Here is an 18,410-nt window from a genome sequence, read left to right as displayed (position 1 = left end):
GCTTTCTCGCCCGTCATGCAGCTATCATGAAGATAACACTGTTGTTTATGTTAGGCATGGACTGGTGATGACGATGGTTCAGGTTGGGGTTTGGGTTAGGCAACAGAAGCAACTACAATGTCCCTACCACTGGAGGAATTACAATGAAACTCTCAGATGGAAGTAAGTGCACATATATTTACAAATCAGTCTCATTGAAAATGTTTGTTAGCTGAGAAACCATGTAGTGTGTGTTCTGTGTGAAATACGATCCGTCACTCTGAGTTGCATGTGTGTGATGCGTGTGAAAATTTTCTTCAACCCCTATCGTCTGCATTAGCTGCAGAAATAATTTAGACGGTGGAAGGATCCGGTCAGAAAAAGCCACTCTCTTCTACATCACAGGGAAATATTTGCATTCATGGCCAAGTCCACCTTGGTTCAAGACTGCAGGAACCTGTTTTGATTGAGTGGCCAGAGTGCTTCACAGCTAGTAGAAGCTAACCATTAGCAAATGCAGCTACATAACAAGAAGGAACAAGCTTAGGCTTGTTTTATTTTTGAATATGACACAACAATGTTGCAGTTTTGCAAATAATTTTCTTGAGTCAGTATGTGCTAAAATGACCCTTTACAGGGTTATTTAAAGGCCACCCAGCCCATATTGCCCCCCTGTGGCCAAAATATTCCACTTGCAACTTCAGACTGGCAGGTCACTCTGTTGGGATGATTATGTGATGAATCACTCCTGTAGACACTAATGAAGGCTAGGAGATGTTTCGGCTGTTAGATTACGGTGTTAAAAAAGACGAACGCACAGGGAGGAGATAGGTTTTGCTTTCAGTAAACGCAAGCCAAAACTTATAGTTCCCCTTTAAGAGAGTTTGTGCTCTGCTTACTAATTAAAACATTGACACATGATGCTGTGGTGCCAATAGGGAGCGTCTCTTCCAATTCCAGTTGGCTCATGGGCACCCCGAAAGAAACAAAAATAAATGTAAGTAGACGGGGCTTTAAAAGTTGTTTTCTGATCCGCTTTGCCTCATTCCCTCAGTCACACATATGTTGTACTTCAGTTAAAATGATAAATTAAGTGTTTCGACTATGTCTGTCACGTAATTTGGGATTTATTTTCTTGGAAAAATACATGAACAAATTGGCCACAAATCAGAAGTTGCAAGTATGACATCACAGCAGAATCTCTTCTGGCCCAGCGTAGCTGCTACTCACCACATGATCAGATTAGTGGTTTTCTCCACGTTTAATCCTCATTCTGTCACCCTGGAAGCTCACTAAACTCACTGTCATTTTTTCTTCCCCTTGTCAGGTTTGATGATGTGAATTTGGTGGGACGAGCATTTACAATCTACTGTGGTTTCACACAAAACCTACATTTTTTCCACCGATTGAAAATAAACACTTTCTTGGCCACAAAATGTGCCTTCAACACACCGTATTTTAAATCCATGGCGCATGTCAAACAGGATCAGAAAATAACTTTTATAGCCCCATCGACTCCCATTCATTTCATTATTGTTTTTTTTTTTTTTTTTGGTAATCGGGGATCCATAGACTGGACTTATGGCTCCTATCAGCGCAACCTAGTATATTAACCATTTCAATGTATGAAAGGACTATATAAGGTTAGTTCCCAATCCCAAAAGATCTCAGCTTTGCAAGGTTACTGAGATTTTCTACAAATAAAAGAAAGTGTGGAATTTATTTCCCAGGTTTTTGGGCTGACTCCTGACACCTGCTATAATTTGAAAGTGGAAGCTAACTAGCCTACCTGTAGCTAGCTGCCAGAACACTGACTGCACTATCAAGCCAAGTAGTATTGTGAATTTTGTTTACAAAGCCAGCAGAAGAGTCACATTGCTGTTAGCCAATCAGAGGCAATACATTTGCATTTCATGAACATTAATGAGCAAGACTCATAATCCTGTGTTCAACTCATTTGCAGTGGTCTGTAGTAAAAATGAATACCTTGTAAGTCGTACTGTGGAGGGGGAAAAAATCTCTGGTACGCCTGTTTCAGCATGGAGAATTCAGCCAGAGGAGATCGTAGCTTCAGACGGCAGGATTTGGAGTTTTATTTCCTGATATTTGGACATCCCACCCCGGACTGGCTAAGAGTAAAGCAACTTTACCACTGACTCCATTTGCTTTGCAACGTGAATGTTTTATCTCCACAACTATCACAAGCCTAAAGGAGTTCTGTCCTGTGGTTGCTAATGCTAATGGTTAGCTTCTACTAGTCGAGACGTTCTCTGTTGTTTCCTGGGTGCTAAACCAACAACAGCGAGTCAAGATGGGCGAGTCTATGGATGTGAAGTGACAGTGCCCATGTTAAACTCAGAGTGACCAATCATCTTCAAAAATAAAAGTAAAAATTTGTTTCTCAGTGAAGCTTCTCTTTAAACGAATAAGACTTTAAACCCTCTGGAGGCAGGCGTTGCAGATTTGCAACAGTTAAAGCCTACCTACCTGGTTACTCCACATACGTATTTCATGACCATATTTAAACTCAGAAGTACCCCTGAAGGACTTAGTTGCTCGTCCTTTTACCAAAACTTATTTTGAGCCTGAGAGGGTTAAGAAAGATGCCATTCTATTTTATATCTACATAATCTATATCTATTGTGTCTATAACTCAGTAAAAGTCAGTTACTGAGCTCAACGTTGTGGTGTCAGTAGCTGAATGCATCCCCAACACAAACTTTGACTGTTAGCTAAATGTGTCAACCACTGGATGGGCTTAATGAAAAAGAATAAATCTGATTATCGTGTGGAACCAAAAATTAAAGCTTCCTAATCTCAGCAAACACAAAAACTGTTCTAATCTAATTAGGCTAAAATCTGATGTTTGTACTGAAAGTACACATAGCATGAGTAACAGATATTTTTAACCTAAAAAGCTCTAACTCCATCATTTTTCAACATAGGACGATTAAAGCTCTGAAACCAAAGATGACGAGCTATATGAATCCCTTCAAGCAATGTTAGCCCTTGAATTTATTTTTTATCACCCAATTTCTTGTCATCATCCATCCCCTCCATCACTAATCCTGAAGATTTCTCCTCTCAATCTTTACATCCTCAATCCTCCGTCAAGGCTGAAGCTTTTGTTGTAACACAAACGGGATTTTTTAATTTTGTGTGTGTGTGTGTCTGTGTGTGTGCCTCTGTGTGTGTGTGTGTGTGTGTGTGTGTGTGTGTGTGTGTGTGTGTGTGTGTGTGTGTGTGTGTGTGTGTGTGTGTGTGTGTGTGTGTGTGTGTGCAGAGCCCAGGCCAGATATTCATCGTGTTAGAGATGGAGGAGGGATGAAGGGATGCAGCAACCTCAGTTGTGATGCAGTAATGAAAGGCTTTTGTTTAGCTGGAACACATCACCTCTGTGTTGTCCCGCATGCATAATCTTATCCACCGAGCATGACTGAGTAGACACACACACACACACACACACACACACACACACACACACACACACACACACACACACACATACACACAGGTGGGCATGTCACCACCAACCTCTATTTTTAGACCAGTGTTCATGCAAGCATGTAAACATATTAATGTGCTTTTTGGTTTTCTGGTGAAATCTGATGTTAACTTTGTAAAGGAAGTAATCCCACTAAAAGCATCAGGTTTCTATAAATAAAATTCATTTGTCTCTCATCAAGGATGTCAGCAGGTGTTTCAGTGCTCTGAACTAACGAAGCAGCTCACTTTTTGTCCCCGTGTCACCCTGAATTCTCTCCTCACACTTCTGTTAACCTGCATTAAAAATTTCTGTTTCAAACCGAAACCCTGACCGATAATGTATAGCTTGCCCTCTCTCCAGTTCCAAATGAGGTTTCCATTGATCACTTTGACTCCATCTTTTAGCGGCCTCCCTGTCAGTTCTCGGCCCCCTCTTCCTCATAGATTATTGACGAGAGGTCAGTGACAAATTCTCGTGTCGAAGCAGAACCGAGATCCATTACAGAAGAAAACAGAAGGCTTGAATTAGAGCTCGTATTTTAGGAACAGACTTGCAGAATAAAAAACGGGGAAAAGACAAATGGACTCAGTGATGAAGATGAAGCTGACAGAGTGGAAAAGTTTCAGTGGAAATTATTCAAAACAACTTTTTAAACATTTTCATCTCAAATGTCACCTTGACTATTAGAAACTGCTCAAAGTCGAGTTGAAGGAGGAGTGACATCTGAGCAGCACCAGCCTGTGTCTTTACATGTTGATCAGCCTTTTATAATATCTGATTACATATAAGCAGTTAGTCTATGATTAATGTATAGTCACATGACACAGAAAGATTAAGCAGCAGATAAGTTTTATTCACGTCAGACTAATTCTCATTATTTATTTCTTTGTAACTGTAGTCACAGATTACTGAATTTCTCAGCTGACACAAAGGAACTCATTAACCTAGCTTAAGCAGACAACGACTTTGGGTATCTGTGACAGGTAAACACCACAGTCAGACACCACCAGGACACAGCTAACCACATCATTATCTTAAGGAAAATGGTATTTACAGTCCTACAAATCTGATACTCTGTATTTGGCTTTGGTTAAGTTTAGCTAGACCACAATTTAAAGAAACGGTGTACGGTTTTTACCGTTAATCTCTGGAAATATCAATCAAAATGTTGTTGAAAATGAATTAAATGATGCCCAGTTTTTGGAAAATAATGGTGACATGGCAACATATAATCATAAAAATCAGGTCTAAAATACATGAGAGCGGGTCTAAGTCTCTGGGCAATGCCATATTAAACTCCATGTTTCCTTCTACAGTAGCTCATGAGGACAAAATTCATTTACTGATTCATGTACCTCTTCACTTGTTGCCAGTGACGAAAGGGAGTCTGGTGTGCTGGTCAGTTTGATGGAAGTTGCACTCCCAGGGATGTTTGACCCCAATGGCCATCCATTGGTAAGGTGTCACTTGAACACAAAAGTACTGCTTGCTTGCAATGATTTAAGTATGTACCGCCCCCTATCACAATGGAAAATACACATAGTCAATTTAACGTACACAGTGGTTCAGAACAGCAGCGTAGTCAAAAACTGCCTTTCAGCTGGGCCGGTGGGGGCAAATAATTGCCGTTGAAAAAGAGGGTATTTGTAAGTTCCACTTTTGCTTCAACATATACATCTATAAATATCAGAAATACTGTTAATTTATATTTTATTCAGTTTCTTTTTATATTATGATGACCTGAAATGCCACCCCTCCAAAAAAATGTACATATAATTTTTTTAATGAAGCCGTTTGACTGGGTGGGCCTGGGTCCATGGTCAGAGGTATGAGACAAGGGTCACGGGTGTGTGATGGTTTTAATTTAGACTTAATTGAATTCAACTATAAGATACACTACCCAACCAAAAAAAAAAAAAAAATAAAGTTGTCACCTGGAGCCTCCTATTGGATAATTACTGCATGGGCGATTATCTGTCAGCTGACGAGTTATTTAAGCCCAACTGGTGCAATGAGTTGCTTCTCTTTTTTTAAACAACCAGGTGGAAAGACACATCTGGTGGTCATGGAAAAGATGTTAGTCTGTGTGAGAAAGGTCAGATCATTGGTATCAAGCAGAGGAAACATTGAAGGAGATTGCTGAAACGACTAAAACTGGGTTAAGAACTGTCCAACACATTATTAAAACTGGTCTGATGAGTCCAGATGGACCCTGTTCCAGAGTGATGGTGAATGATGATGAGATGAAGTGATGCACCCATCATGCCTAGTGCCTGCTGTACAAGCCTGTGGGGGCAGTGCTATGATTTGGGGTTGCTGCTGTTGGTCAGGTCTAGGTTCAGGTCTACCCGTTCCAGTGTAGTGTGTCTGTCTATCTAGCTTAGTGAAACTCCAAAAATAAAGACCTTTGTTAAACAAATAGATCCTAAATTCAGATTTGGCTTTGGTTGCCCTCTGGTGGAATCAGCACAACTAACAACAGCTTCAGATGTAAATGTATTGAAGCAGAATTTAATGGAACATTAATGTGCAAACAAAGGGAAATTGTGAATTTTTTTCCCAACCTGGGATCTTTCTGCATGGAGTTTGCATGTTCTCCCTGTGCATGTGTGGGTTCTCTCCGGGTACTCTGGCTTCCTCCCACGGTCCAAAAAACATGACTGTTAGGTTGATTGGTCTGTCTAAATTGTCCCTAGGTGTGAGTGTGTGTTTGTGTGTGTGTGTGTGTGTGTGTGTGTGTGTGTGTGTGTGTGTGTGTGTGTGTGTGTGTGTGTGTGTGTGTGTGTGTATGATTGTTTGGCCTGTGTGCCTCTGTGTTGCCCTGCGATGGACTGGCTCTCTGTCCAGGGTGTACCGCGCCTGATTGCCCATTGACCGCTGGAGATAGGCACCCCCCCCCCCCCCCCCCCCCCCCCCCCCCCGCGGCCCTACATGGACAAGCGGGTTCAGAAAATGGATGGATGGATGGAAAAGCATTGGAAATTTTTAAATAATGAGCACCTTTAAAAATAACTTCAATCTGAGATGTTAGTTTTATATTTTTATAAATATAAAATAAATGCCTGTACAAAATACTCTTAAATCTAAAACACTTTACCATTTACCAACTGCTGTTGTTAGATATAGCAAAACCATAAAAACTGACACATTTTAAAAGCCCTTTCAAAATTTTTATGTGAAAACATAAAAAAAACATTTCATTTTCACAGATAATAATTATTAAAGATAAATATATTATAGATGCCCCAGTGTGCATTTCTAGGTTTGATTGAACCAAGGTAGAGAGTGAGTGCTCATACTACAATGGTATTTTGTGTATAAAAGTTAATCTGGCTCAATAATAGAAAAAGCACCAATGTGTCAAAGTAAAACCTTTTAAAGCAGTTCAAATGTTGGGCCTAAATGAGATCTTTTCTGTGGTTTGCAGCATGAGTCAGCTTAAATTGGACTTCAGGCAGGGGCACCTCCAGAAACTTTGTATACGAGTGGCCAGATGGGGCCAAAGAAACTTTTGGGTTGGCACACCAAATTGATCTTTGTGGTAACTCTGGTAGAGTTTAGCCTGTGGAGATGCACTGCATTGTTTCTTTGTTTTATTTAAAAAAAAAAACTAAAAAAAAATAAACAAAAAAATAAAAAAACCTGTGTGTATCCAAAACATTTAACCCAGATTTTACAAACACAAACAATTCATAAAAATACATTTCATTATTTTAAAATGTCATTTCAAAATGTATTTTTAATATCATTATTTTTTTTTATTCAGCTGTTGCTGTGTTGACAAAAAAACTACGGAAATAAAAACTTTTTTAGTGAAAAGCAGAAACATGTATTTTTTTAATTTTGATTATTTCTTTACTCATTAATTGTATAAATTTTATTGTGTTTTACATCTAGGTCTTGAATAAATAAGATTAATTTATAATTTGAGTGAACATTATTATGACTTATTAACACTGGCTTTTCCGGGGGGGGGCAGCAATTTCCTAGAGACAGCCATGGCCATCCCTTGGGGACGCCATTGACTCCAGGTGCTTTTGAGATCCGTGCTCTTGCTTTTCTGTTTAAACAAAAGTTGAATGAACACACAGACACACAGGACAGAGACAATAGTTGTTAGGGGGAATAGTTCTTCGATAGATTTTTGTTGTTTTTGTGGAGATGTTTTGCATTCCTTATATTGCTTAATCATGTCCCCTTGTTCAGTCCCCCTGCTTTGATTCCATTGAGTGGAATGATCTAGGTTGGAGTGGGTTGTTGTGAACCAGTATGAGTTATTTCAATTGCCATTTCCTACTTGTGTACCGTATTTTATGTGGCTATTGTCGACAACAGCGAGGAATGTTTTTAGTTCTGAAGTCAACCAAACCTTGCTACTTCTTGCTGGCATCTTCTCACGACCGTGGACAAATAACGATACAAATGACAGCACTTAGGTGTTTATTTATGATGCCATTTTTCGGTTTCACAATCGAATACCTTGTGTGACGCTAGTCACTCCGCCCTAGTTGTACCGCTCCAAAGTCCTATGGACCTAAAACTGAAGGGTCCATGTTCATTGTATGTTCTGTTTTTACAACAAAAAGACAGGACAGCGTCCAACCTGTCCTGGACCACTCAATAGGGAGCCTAACCCCGGTTACACACCGAAAGCATCAGCAGCACAGAACGGCAGCAGAACATCACTGCTTCAAATAGAATCCATTGTAGTTTATGAAGCGTTTCATACCAACCGCAACGCAGCAATTTTCAGACGTGTCCCTGAAGTGGCTCGCTGTGACGCCAAAAATAGGATCGAGTTCCACTTTTGCCATTAACTGCTTCTGGGACACGTTAATTTCCACATTTAACATAGAGCTAGACAGGAAATCACACAGTTTCAGTGTAAAATCCTCAATAATTTTCAAAATAAAAGTGCAGCAGTGATGCTATTTCATATATATGTAGCTTAGTTGTTACCCAACAGCTTATTTACTCCCAGTATCATTCCAGAAGTGCAGTGGTGTGTTTTTCATGGCTTTAATCCTGGCAGTGGAGAGGAGAAACAGCATATATGACATCATACAGCGACATCAAACGCGATTTCCTTCTTTTTGGTTCAATGGCGGATTGCATAAACAAACCGTGACCTTTGAAGTCTTGAAGGAGCTTGTGATCTTTCGAGTCAAGCAAAGAGCACAGCGAGGAAGCCGTTCTGCGGCCAAGGCTCTCCCAGTGCGAAAAGGACCACTTCGAAATTTGCGAGTAAACTGCTGCGCTGCCATTACATGCCGCTGATATTTCCAGTGTGAAACTGGAGGAAGTCTCCTCCCCTTCTGGTCGGCTCATGGGAACGACGGAAAACTGAAAGCAATTCAACGGGCCAGGACTGTCAAAGTTATTTTATAATCTGCTTTGCCTTATGCCCTGAATAACAAACATGTTGCACTTCAGATTTGTTAGCTTGTAAAACTTTGTGAATAAAATGACTACAAATCAGATGATGCACATATGACATCACAGCAGAATAACACTTATCACATTGCCAGATTGTTTTCTTTGGTTTTCTCCACGTTTAATGCTCCTTGTGTCATCCTGGAAGAAAGATTTGAATATTGTTAAACTCAGTTATTTTCTTCTCCATGACTGGTTCGATGACATCAATATAGTGAGATGCATTTGAAGTCTTTTCACACAAAACCTGAAGTAACTTTTGCCACCGCTTTCTGGGCGTGAAATCATGTGTCTTTAAAATTCAGGGACATCATACGTGAAATCCACTGCGCACATAAAACGGGATTCGAAAATAGCTTTTATAGCCCCATTGACTTGCATTCATTTTTTCTTATTTCCGGCCCGGAGACCCGTGGTCCAGAAATAGATGGATGTGACTTTGTCTCTCTATAGAACTGATGCTAAAAAAAATCCGAAAGTCATTATCAAGCAGAGATCAGATGGATTCAATGACTCTGGTCTTCAGTCTATCCCCAGAATGGCGTTACGATGGAGAGCGGCTCCCGGTTCTGCCCGTTGATTATTGGCCAGGGATTGAAATAAGGAAAAACGGGCTCTTTAAAGTCTGCTCTGTAGAAAGTGTACAGGTGGCTCATGTCTGCAGCATCATAAAAACCCACCTCCCCACGCCCAAAGTCCAGATAGACCCCCACCCTCTTAGGGGGTTTCAGTGGATATATCAAATTCTCGTCTAAATCGGTGCATGCTTCATACTCGCTGGTGCCATTACCGTTGTCCCTCCGCACCAGAGTCCAGAATCCATCATCTGGGCAGAGGCTGATTTCCTCCTTTCTGTTGACGGAGGCTCTGGCGACGCCCAGACCCCATGCGGTTTTGCAGCCCACTTCCACTTCCCAGTAGTGTCTGCCTGAGGAGAAGGCTTCAGAGCCCAGGACAATGTTATAGCGAGTGAAGCGCTCAGGGTTGTTGGGCAGGTGTGCTTGGATTCCTCCCACCTGGACGCTGGTGCGACAGGGAGACACCCATAGGCAAGGGTAGGCTGTGTCTGGGTCAAGGGTCACAGCTGAGACAGCTGGGAGGACAAAACACGAGTTAGAACAGAATCAGTGCAACTGCAATTATGTTTTTAGGAAGATGAGTCAACTTTTAGCAATAACATTCGGATGCTTTTGAATACCTGGAGAATTAAAACAAGACAAATAGTTTTCCACAGAGATGAGGAACCCAGAAAGATGTGGCTGAAAAATCTTAACTTGAAAACCGCCAAAAACCTAATGTGTTCATTTCATTTTGTTGTGAAAAAACCCAGAAAGGAACACCCACACCCTACTTTGTTGTTGGATATGACAAACCCGCAGAGAAGAGACGCCGGGCCTTATTTCATGTACGGATGTCCAATATTATCAGTTGACCAATATTATTGGCCGATATTGGCATTAAAACATTGTATTGAAAAATATTGGTGTCGGTTTTTACTTCTTTAGTGACCCAGCGTTTACATGTGCATATTACTTTTCGGCTTCATCTTCTTTTTCTCAAAATGTCAAAATATGACAGATCCGAGGTTTAGTTTTTGGGATGTTTAGATACCTATCTTTGATCAAGCAGTGTTATGTTAAACTCACAGAATTTCCCCATTCAACCAGCGAAAAAAGGACAGAAATATAATTGTTCTTACTGATAAAAATAAGCAGAAACTGCTTAAATGATCAGTTAGTGCAGTCAATAACAACAGCTTGCCCTCTTTGTCCAGATAATTCCATGAATAACACCCAAACACAAACACACAGAGGACACAACTAAAGTTCAGAGAGTGGAAATGACCGAATATTTATTAATGTTAGGCCCAGGCTGAGGCCTTTCCCCAGAGCTAGCTCCTGGCGTTAGCTTTTGGCTCTGATTCTCATTTATTATTCATAACTTCAAGCATTTAATTACACTTAAAACTTAAGGAAGAGTTGCAAAACGTTTCACCCCCCTCAGAGTTGTCATGGATGTAAACTATGATCTATTAAACCAAAAATGGTCTTTTGAACCAGGCTATAAACATGTTTATTTCTGAGTGAAATTGGTGTTTTTAACATGGGAGTGAATTGGAACTTGCTCTTTTGTGGAGCCAGACCCTAGCGGATGAGGGTGGAACTGCAGTTTTTGGCACTTCCTTGTTGGGAGCAAAGCCAGCGGCTTTAACTGCCCCCTTGGTTTAGACCCAGACTGCCATTATTTACCTAAAAGTGCCAACCTGTTTGTATTTCACCTGATGCAGGAACTAAAACCCAGGCTAGGTGAAGAGGGATTTAAGGATCTGACTCAACTCTACGTCTGTTTTTAAGTAAATAATGTGTCCCACCTCTTTCAAAGAACATGACCAACCATATTACTATGTCGATACTGATAAGGCTCGGAGCTTTGAGGGTAATTTATTGCCTCGCTGTAGCTAAGTAACTAAAATGCTATTATATGTGAGCTTTGGCCAGATTTTAAGATCCTCCCCCCACCCCTCTAGACCAGCAGACAGAAGTAGTGCAACGGTGTCCTATAGGAGCTGTGACAGCTGGTGTTTACGCATGTTTTCTGTCTCTAAAAGTCCATAAATTGAGGATTTGTGCGACGTGATTGCATCGTCTCAATGTAAATGTATGCAGACCGGAAGATTCTTACATCTTTCACGCAAAGCCAGCTGAAAAAAAAAACCCAGCATATGAGATGTTTTTAATTGGATTCTAGACATGCAAGTTAGACCAGCATCCCATCGTGGACCAGCATGCTGCACCAGAGTCCAATTAACAGCATCCCATGCCAGACTAGCATGGGGTGCTGGACCAGCATCCAACCCCCAACACATGCTGTTTTTTCAGCCAGGGGGCCATAAGAATAAGGTGGATATGCTACGAAAGAGATTAAGAGATGAAATCTACATCTCCAATAAGGTTTTTTTTTAATTTAAAATAAAAATAAAAAAATCACACAAACATACAAGAGTTTGTTCTTGTACTCTGAGCATAATCTTGTTCTGAAACTTCAGAGGACTCCAAGCGTTGAACTCCAGCCAGACTTGAGACAGAAGCTATATTTATGTGAACATCATGTGACAGCCAGAATGTTTCTTCCTGCCCTGACATGCTCTTTGCCAACGCCTTGTAATAAATAATCAGTTCTAAACTAATATAAATAAATCAATCTGATAGGCAGATAATAGAAATCTGTGCAGGTGAGCCTTCATACCTGGTTGAAAAATTGAGCTCATTTTCCTCCCGGTTCTGTACTGCAAAGGTCCCAGGAATGGTCCTGTGTGCAGATCCACATGGACCTCGGGGAGGGAGTGAAACAAGCTCTGAGCCCTGGAAGGAACACAAATGAAACCATTTATTTGAAGGTAACAAAATTACTGTAAGATCAGGTAGTAATACCAGCAGAAACAAGTAATCTTTACTATTTTTAACTGAAAAAAGTAAAGATTTAGGGCAAAAGGTTTAACGAATCTACTGAAGTCAACTACCAAACTGTCAAACTACTAAAGTCAACTATCTTTAACTATTTAAATACATTTCAAATGAAGCAAATATTTATTTTGAAAAGACATGTAGACCTTGCATCTCTGCAGTCTGAAACCATCTGATGAACATGAGTCATGAACATACTTGGTGCCCTCGCTTCCTGTTGCAGCTAGATTTCATAACTGATTACAAAACAGCACTCTTCCTCTGTGACGCTTAGGCTCTCACACAGAACTAAATCAGGAAAACAAAAACTCAAGTATCTAAACTATCTTGGGAAAATAAAATGAAACTCACCCTCCAATTAAGTCTTTTATTCCCTGAAACAGAACAACGTTACAAAACACGTCAGACTCTGCTGAAACATGCAGAAAAGCCGACGGAGGAATGATCCGATTGGCTGGGACTATGCCAAATTCTGCTGCGTTCTTCCCCTCACCTTGAGCTGCTGCGGATTCTCTTCCTCTCTCAGTTTGATGTGAAGTTTTTCAGCTGTAGTCTCCAGCTGGCTGATTTGCTCTGTGGCCCGAGTCAGAGCCTCCTCCAGCTGGCTGAGCTTCTCCTCCTTCTCCTTCTGCAGCTTCTCCTTTATGAGCTCCTCTTCCTCAGTGAGGAACTCCTTCAGACGAGCGAATTCTACCACAACCAGCTGCTCCAGGTCTTCTGCTCGCTCCTGAAACACGTTACAGGAAAAAGAGGCCTGAGAACACCACAGAACAGAAAATATTCATCTGTTGTGTTGCTGCAAGTTCTTCATGCTACTTTTATTTGTTTTATTGTATTTGGCTGGTTTTTAATCAGTAGCCTAACTTTATGTTGGTCACCATTTGACCAAATCACCCCAAAGTAAAAACAAGTTTTAAAATCAATGAAATCTAAATCTTCAATGAAAGAACTGGGCTTAATAAAGTTTATTTTCCTGTCAGAGGTCAAAAGTTAGTTCAAAGGTTGAACATTCAAGAGCAGTGAAGTCCTGTATTTATTTTCTATTTATCGCTATTTTAATTTCCTCCAGATGCTGAAGAAAATGTTTAGTTTTTCAGCAGCAAAAAGCGAGATAACTTATGTTTAAAACCCATCTAACAGAAGCTGTGAGAGTTGAAACAAAAGTGAGTCAAACTCAGATGAAAACCAAAAGCTGACAATTTGTTTTTCCTTCAGTTTAAATTTTATTTAAAGGTGGGTTTTTTTTTCTATAAACCAACAGTCATACTTGAAATATTTTCAGTAATTGTATAAATGCAAATACAGTTTTATTTCATTATTAAAAGCTTGCATGTTTTAAAAAAACGAATCGAAACCGAGCTACAGCCTGTGGAAACTCCACCTGGAGAGCACCAAGCTGGAATTCTGTGCCAGTTCTGCTCAGGCACCACAGACAAAGACGTGGTAGAAACCTGTGACATTTATTTGCAGCAGCCTCCACATTCCTGTTTGCTCCAAACCTCTGTTCAAATGCAGAAATCCACTTTAACACAAGAAGTTAGTAAGGTTGTTGTTTTTTGAAGGTTAAAGCCACTCACATCCTCTGCGCCTCGTCTTGTTTTGGTTTAAAGTATAACATACACACCTTGCTGTGGTAAAATCTAGCTTTACGGGGAAAACGAGCCGGCTTCAGCTTGAAACGTTAATTAAGCCAAAACACCAGAACAAGTTCTTTTTTTGGACAAATTTGTCAATTCCGTTAGAAAATGGAATATTTAAAAAGCAATTAAACAATACAAAATACATATGGATTAATTAATTAAAGTTCTTCATCATTACTGCTTAGTTTAACAACATTATTCGGCACAACAAACGTGTAAAACGTGTGTTTAACAGAACAGCTGCCTAAACAAACAGTAGATTACATTGTCTGCTGTAGATTTGGCGAACACTTGTTTTTACATCACAGAGTAAATTCTGCAGGAAAAGACATGTTGACAGACTTCTGCTCAACCTTGTTGATCCACATCCTGTAGCAGAAACTGAGAAGTGAAAATCTGTGAATCTGCTGTGAAAGTGGGTCAGAGAGACAGCAAAACAAACAGGCGCTCAGTTCCACAGGAAGGAACAAGAGCTCCGAGTGTTAGCAGCCTACAACACAACGTAGGTGCAGAAATATTCCTGCAGCGTGCTCGTATCTCAGGCAAACACAGGTGTGTGTGTGTGTGTGTGTGTGTGTGTGTGTGTGTGTGTGTCACATTATGACTCCAAGGGTGTGAAACACACAAACAGAACTTGACGTGTTCATGGACAACTAGCATGACAATCATCACGGTCATGAGGACAAGTCGTCCCTCAGTTTTGTCTGTCAGCACATGCAGGTGGAGGAATACAGATGAGTGTTGCCGAGTAACCAGACAATCTGGATGTATTCCAAATAAAACAGAAGTTCTTCTCACCTTCATGAGGAGAATCTTCTCACTGGTCTGTTTCTGGAAGAGCATGGCCTCCTCTGCATGCAGCTGCACCCTCTCAAAGGCCGTGGTCAGCTTGTCCTGTTGGTGGAGCAGCAGGAATAAACAACAACATGTTAAAAATAAATCAAGTTAGAAGTGGAGACTTTCAGTTGCTGCTTTGCTCTGAACAACATCCAAACTGAAATGGCAGTCAGGTGATTCTTCACCAAGCTCGAAAACAGGAATTTAGCTCAATAAAATGTGTGGAAATACAGCGAGGAGCCTCCAAACCAATGACAGTCAACATGAGCCTGAAATTGTAAGACTTAACACTGACCTGGGGAATTCCTGAAAGAAGTTTAAAAAACAATCACTGACAGTGCAAACAGGAAGAGTTTTTATTCAGACTTCCTGACTATTGAAAGAAAAACCTAAATTAACGTGGAAATGTCTTTGAGACTAAAAGAAAACGTTTTATCTTGCCAACAGGGAGCTGGAAAGAGGACAGTACCCTGTAGTTCTCAAAGGCTTCTATGATGGGGATGACATTGTGGGTCTTGTGTTCCCGGGACATCCCACACACCAGACAGATGGGGAGCTGGTCGTCCTCACAGTACAGCTTCAGCTTCTCCTCATGCTCCTCACACATATCCACCGCCACATGTGCCCAGTGTCCGGTGGACGACACGTCGCTGCTCGTGCTGGAGCCGGTCTCTCGTTCCTCCAGCGCGTCCGGAACAACCTCCTGTTCCCATCCCAGTGTCCCTGCGGCTGCGTCCGTGGTGCGGGCTCTGCGCACACTGTCCACCACGTTACACAGCAGCGAGTTGGGTCTCAGTTTGCGGGCGCACGACTTCCTGCACTTCGGACAGTTCGACATCTCGTCCGACTTGGCCTCCCAGCACTGGATGATGCACACCTGACAGAAGTGGTGTCCGCACTCGAGGATCACCGGATCACGGAACAGCTCGAGACACACGGGACAGGTGAGCTCCGACTGCAGCTCTTCAAGCGCGTTGGCGTCCGCCATTCTCCGCTGTGCGCATAATCATCAGGAGAGAACGTCTGATGGCAACAAACCCAGCGGAAAGTGAAGACTACTCTAGACTTCCGTTTAAACTGAGAGAGGGAGTGGTCTGAGGCTAGAAGGAGAAGGAGAGGACGGAAGACACGCAGAGACGAGCTGAGCGCAGCTGCGCAACGGAGCTGATCCATCTGGGGACGCACCTCCAGCATCAGCGTTATAGGAAGGAATACAATCTTAGAAAGAAAGAAAGAAAGAAAGAAAGAAAGAAAGAAAGCTAAATTAAATGAATAGAAAAAAATAACTAAAAATAAATAATATTTGATCCATATTGTCATGGTCTGCGTCAGCCCCCTTCCTTTATGTGCCTCCTGGTGTCCTCCATCCCTCTCTAGATTCCCTCTTGTGTCCCTTTGTTCCCCCAGCTCCCCTTGTGCTCTCTTAGCGCCCTCATGTGTCCTTGTCTGCATCCCTGTTATGTGTCTTATGTTGTAGCCCTTTGGCGCCCTCTTGTGTCCTTTTTCTGTGTCAGTTTCTATGTGTCAGTTTGTGTGTCAGTCTAGTGTCTGATGTTATCTTTTACTGTTTCCTCCCAGGTCAGCTCCAGCCTCGTTGTCCCCAGCTCAGTGTGTGTATGTACTATGTCCTCCTCCAGCTAGTTTGTGTGAGTCCTTCCCTCTGTCTTTAGGAAATTGTTTAGTTTTGTGTTAAGGTATTTGCCATCCTCTGTTTCTGTTTTCCCCATTGAGTTGATTAGTGTCACCTGCCTTCCCTCCAGCAGCTCACCCCACACACCTGCTTCCTGTTTCCCTGATTGCTCCTCCCAGTGTATTTAAGCCCTGTCTGTCTCTGTGTTCTTGTCGGTCCATTGTTGCTTGTCAGCGTTATTAGTCCTGTCAGTCTGCTCGTTCCTCTGGTGTTTTTTGACTCCCTGGATTCTTGGATTTTGGCTCCCTCCCTGTTCTTGGATTTATTCTTTATTTTGGACACATCCTACAATAAAAGGATTTTCTTTATTTCAATTCCTGCCTCGTGTCATCCTGGGTTTTGCAATTTGGGTCCTACTCTCCTAAACGTGACACATATAACAAAAACTGAGTTCTAGATTATAACATGAGGCCCTCAGTAAAAATTGCTGGTAAAAGTTCTCAGTCATCCAGGTCATGGTAATCAAAAAGGGTTCAAATGAAGGAAACTGGACTTATTTGGTTTCTTGAAAACGTTTCGCTTCTCATCCGAGGAGCTTTGTCAATTCCGACTGGAATATGGGAGAGTCAAGTTTATAAGCTGTAGCTGTCTATTGTTGTTTAACGAGCAGAAACTACTCTGAATACCCCGCTTCTCCGTCAGAGCCAGATTAACACTTTGTTGTACCCTGGGCAACAATATTCAAGGGCCCCATCATCACGACCCAAGGATCACCATTGTTGTGATTTGAAGTGGTATAGTAATATACTGTAATTAGATAATTTAATCATCTGATTTTGTATATTTATACACTGTAATTAAATCAATCAGAAGTGGCTGTTTTTATCATCAGGGAGTTTACTTAAACACTTTGTATTGACTGAGAGACAAGAAAGAGAGAGAGTTGGGATCGTTTAAGAATCTTTAATTTCTATAATTATAAATTCTTACAATCTACCAGGACTGTCTCAATGATGAATGCATATGGATTTAGATGTTTCGTGTTGGTGTGTGTGTGTGTGTTTTGTTCAAAATCTCTAGGCTGACGTAGCAAATCTGGTTGTTATGACTAGGCTACCACGAGGCTTCAGAAGCTGATGACATGAGCCGCCATATTGCTGTGACCACGTACCGTAGGGAGTCTCCCGTGTAGATCAGGAATTGCCAGGTCCTCGGACCTTCATGGGTACTGGAGCTGGTTGAAACAGCGGTCGCAGCACACAACGCCCGTCTGAGGATAACTCCGGTCGTAGTTGGCAGGCGTCAGCAAGTTCACCCTTATTTTGAAGAAAAGTCGTCTCGTTGGTACAAACAACGGAAAATCTCCAGCTTGACAGATTTCAGCTCAAAGTAGGAAGTACATCTGGCCAGTCTGCACTTTCAAATGATGACGATGGAAATCCTTAGGAACTCGGATGTCCTGGAGCTGAGTTTAACACGCAACTGCTTAAAGTGGAACTGAACGTGGAACTGACTTAAAATGGCGTTGCCTTCTTTTTATATCTCCCAGTTGTTTATGAATCTTAGTAAACCGGATTGGACTACTTTCATAAACAAACCAGATTCTTCCCTACCACAGACGAAAGTTCTGATTGGTTGAAAACAATGTGTCATGCGTTTCCATGGTAATGTATATCAGTGTGTCTGGTACAGCCCTGTTTATTCATTTAAACACATAACTCATGACATCTTTATTTCACAGATCATTCACCTGATTATTAATGATCAACAAATGCTTTGATTAGCTTATCACAAATAAAGTACTTTGATTAATCAATGAAAAGCGTTCTTCTTCTGTTCTTCTGTCTCTTCTCCTGGAATGTAAACATATTGAACCAAGCGTCCGACCTTGTCGGTGTTACTGTGTGAAGGGGCAGCTGTTAAGGGCAGACCATTATAAA

The 18,410-nt window shown here is 41.3% G+C and overlaps 1 protein-coding gene and 1 long non-coding RNA gene across 2 annotated transcripts; one reads left to right on the top strand and one right to left on the bottom strand.

Moving 5' to 3' along the window:
* The first annotated feature begins 71 nt into the window (after positions 1–71).
* On the top strand, positions 72–15,381 carry LOC139069945 (uncharacterized). Its single transcript, XR_011520613.1, has 3 exons — positions 72–162; positions 4,840–4,921; positions 15,288–15,381. It is a non-coding gene; the product is annotated as an uncharacterized lncRNA (long non-coding RNA).
* LOC107377016 (zinc-binding protein A33) lies at positions 7,890–17,219 on the bottom strand. The gene is made up of 6 exons (XM_015946386.3): positions 15,310–17,219; positions 14,802–14,897; positions 12,857–13,090; positions 12,715–12,737; positions 12,146–12,261; positions 7,890–9,992 (listed from the first exon to the last, which is right to left on the bottom strand). Exons 1-6 carry the CDS (start codon positions 15,826–15,828, stop codon positions 9,427–9,429), a joined length of 1,554 nt encoding a protein of 517 aa, XP_015801872.3. The 5' UTR covers positions 15,829–17,219; the 3' UTR covers positions 7,890–9,426.
* Between the last annotated feature and the right edge of the window lie 1,191 nt (positions 17,220–18,410).

The sequence above is a fragment of the Nothobranchius furzeri genome, chromosome 1 (genome assembly GCF_043380555.1).
Source record: "Nothobranchius furzeri strain GRZ-AD chromosome 1, NfurGRZ-RIMD1, whole genome shotgun sequence".
Taxonomy (NCBI): domain Eukaryota; kingdom Metazoa; phylum Chordata; class Actinopteri; order Cyprinodontiformes; family Nothobranchiidae; genus Nothobranchius; species Nothobranchius furzeri.
The sequence above is the reverse complement of the archived record's forward strand: the minus strand, read 5'-3'. Positions and strand labels throughout refer to the sequence as shown.

Excerpts from the sequence above, each read along its gene's own strand:
- LOC107377016 (XM_015946386.3), bottom strand. The coding sequence starts at position 15,828 with ATGGCGGACGCCAACGCGCTTGAAGAGCTGCAGTCGGAGCTCACCTGT. Across the intron at positions 14,898-15,309 it reads AAGCCTTTGAGAACTACAGG|GACAAGCTGACCACGGCCTT; the intron begins GTACTGTCCTCT and ends CTCCACCAACAG. Across the intron at positions 12,262-12,714 it reads ATAAAAGACTTAATTGGAGG|GGCTCAGAGCTTGTTTCACT; the intron begins GTGAGTTTCATT and ends TGTTCCTTCCAG.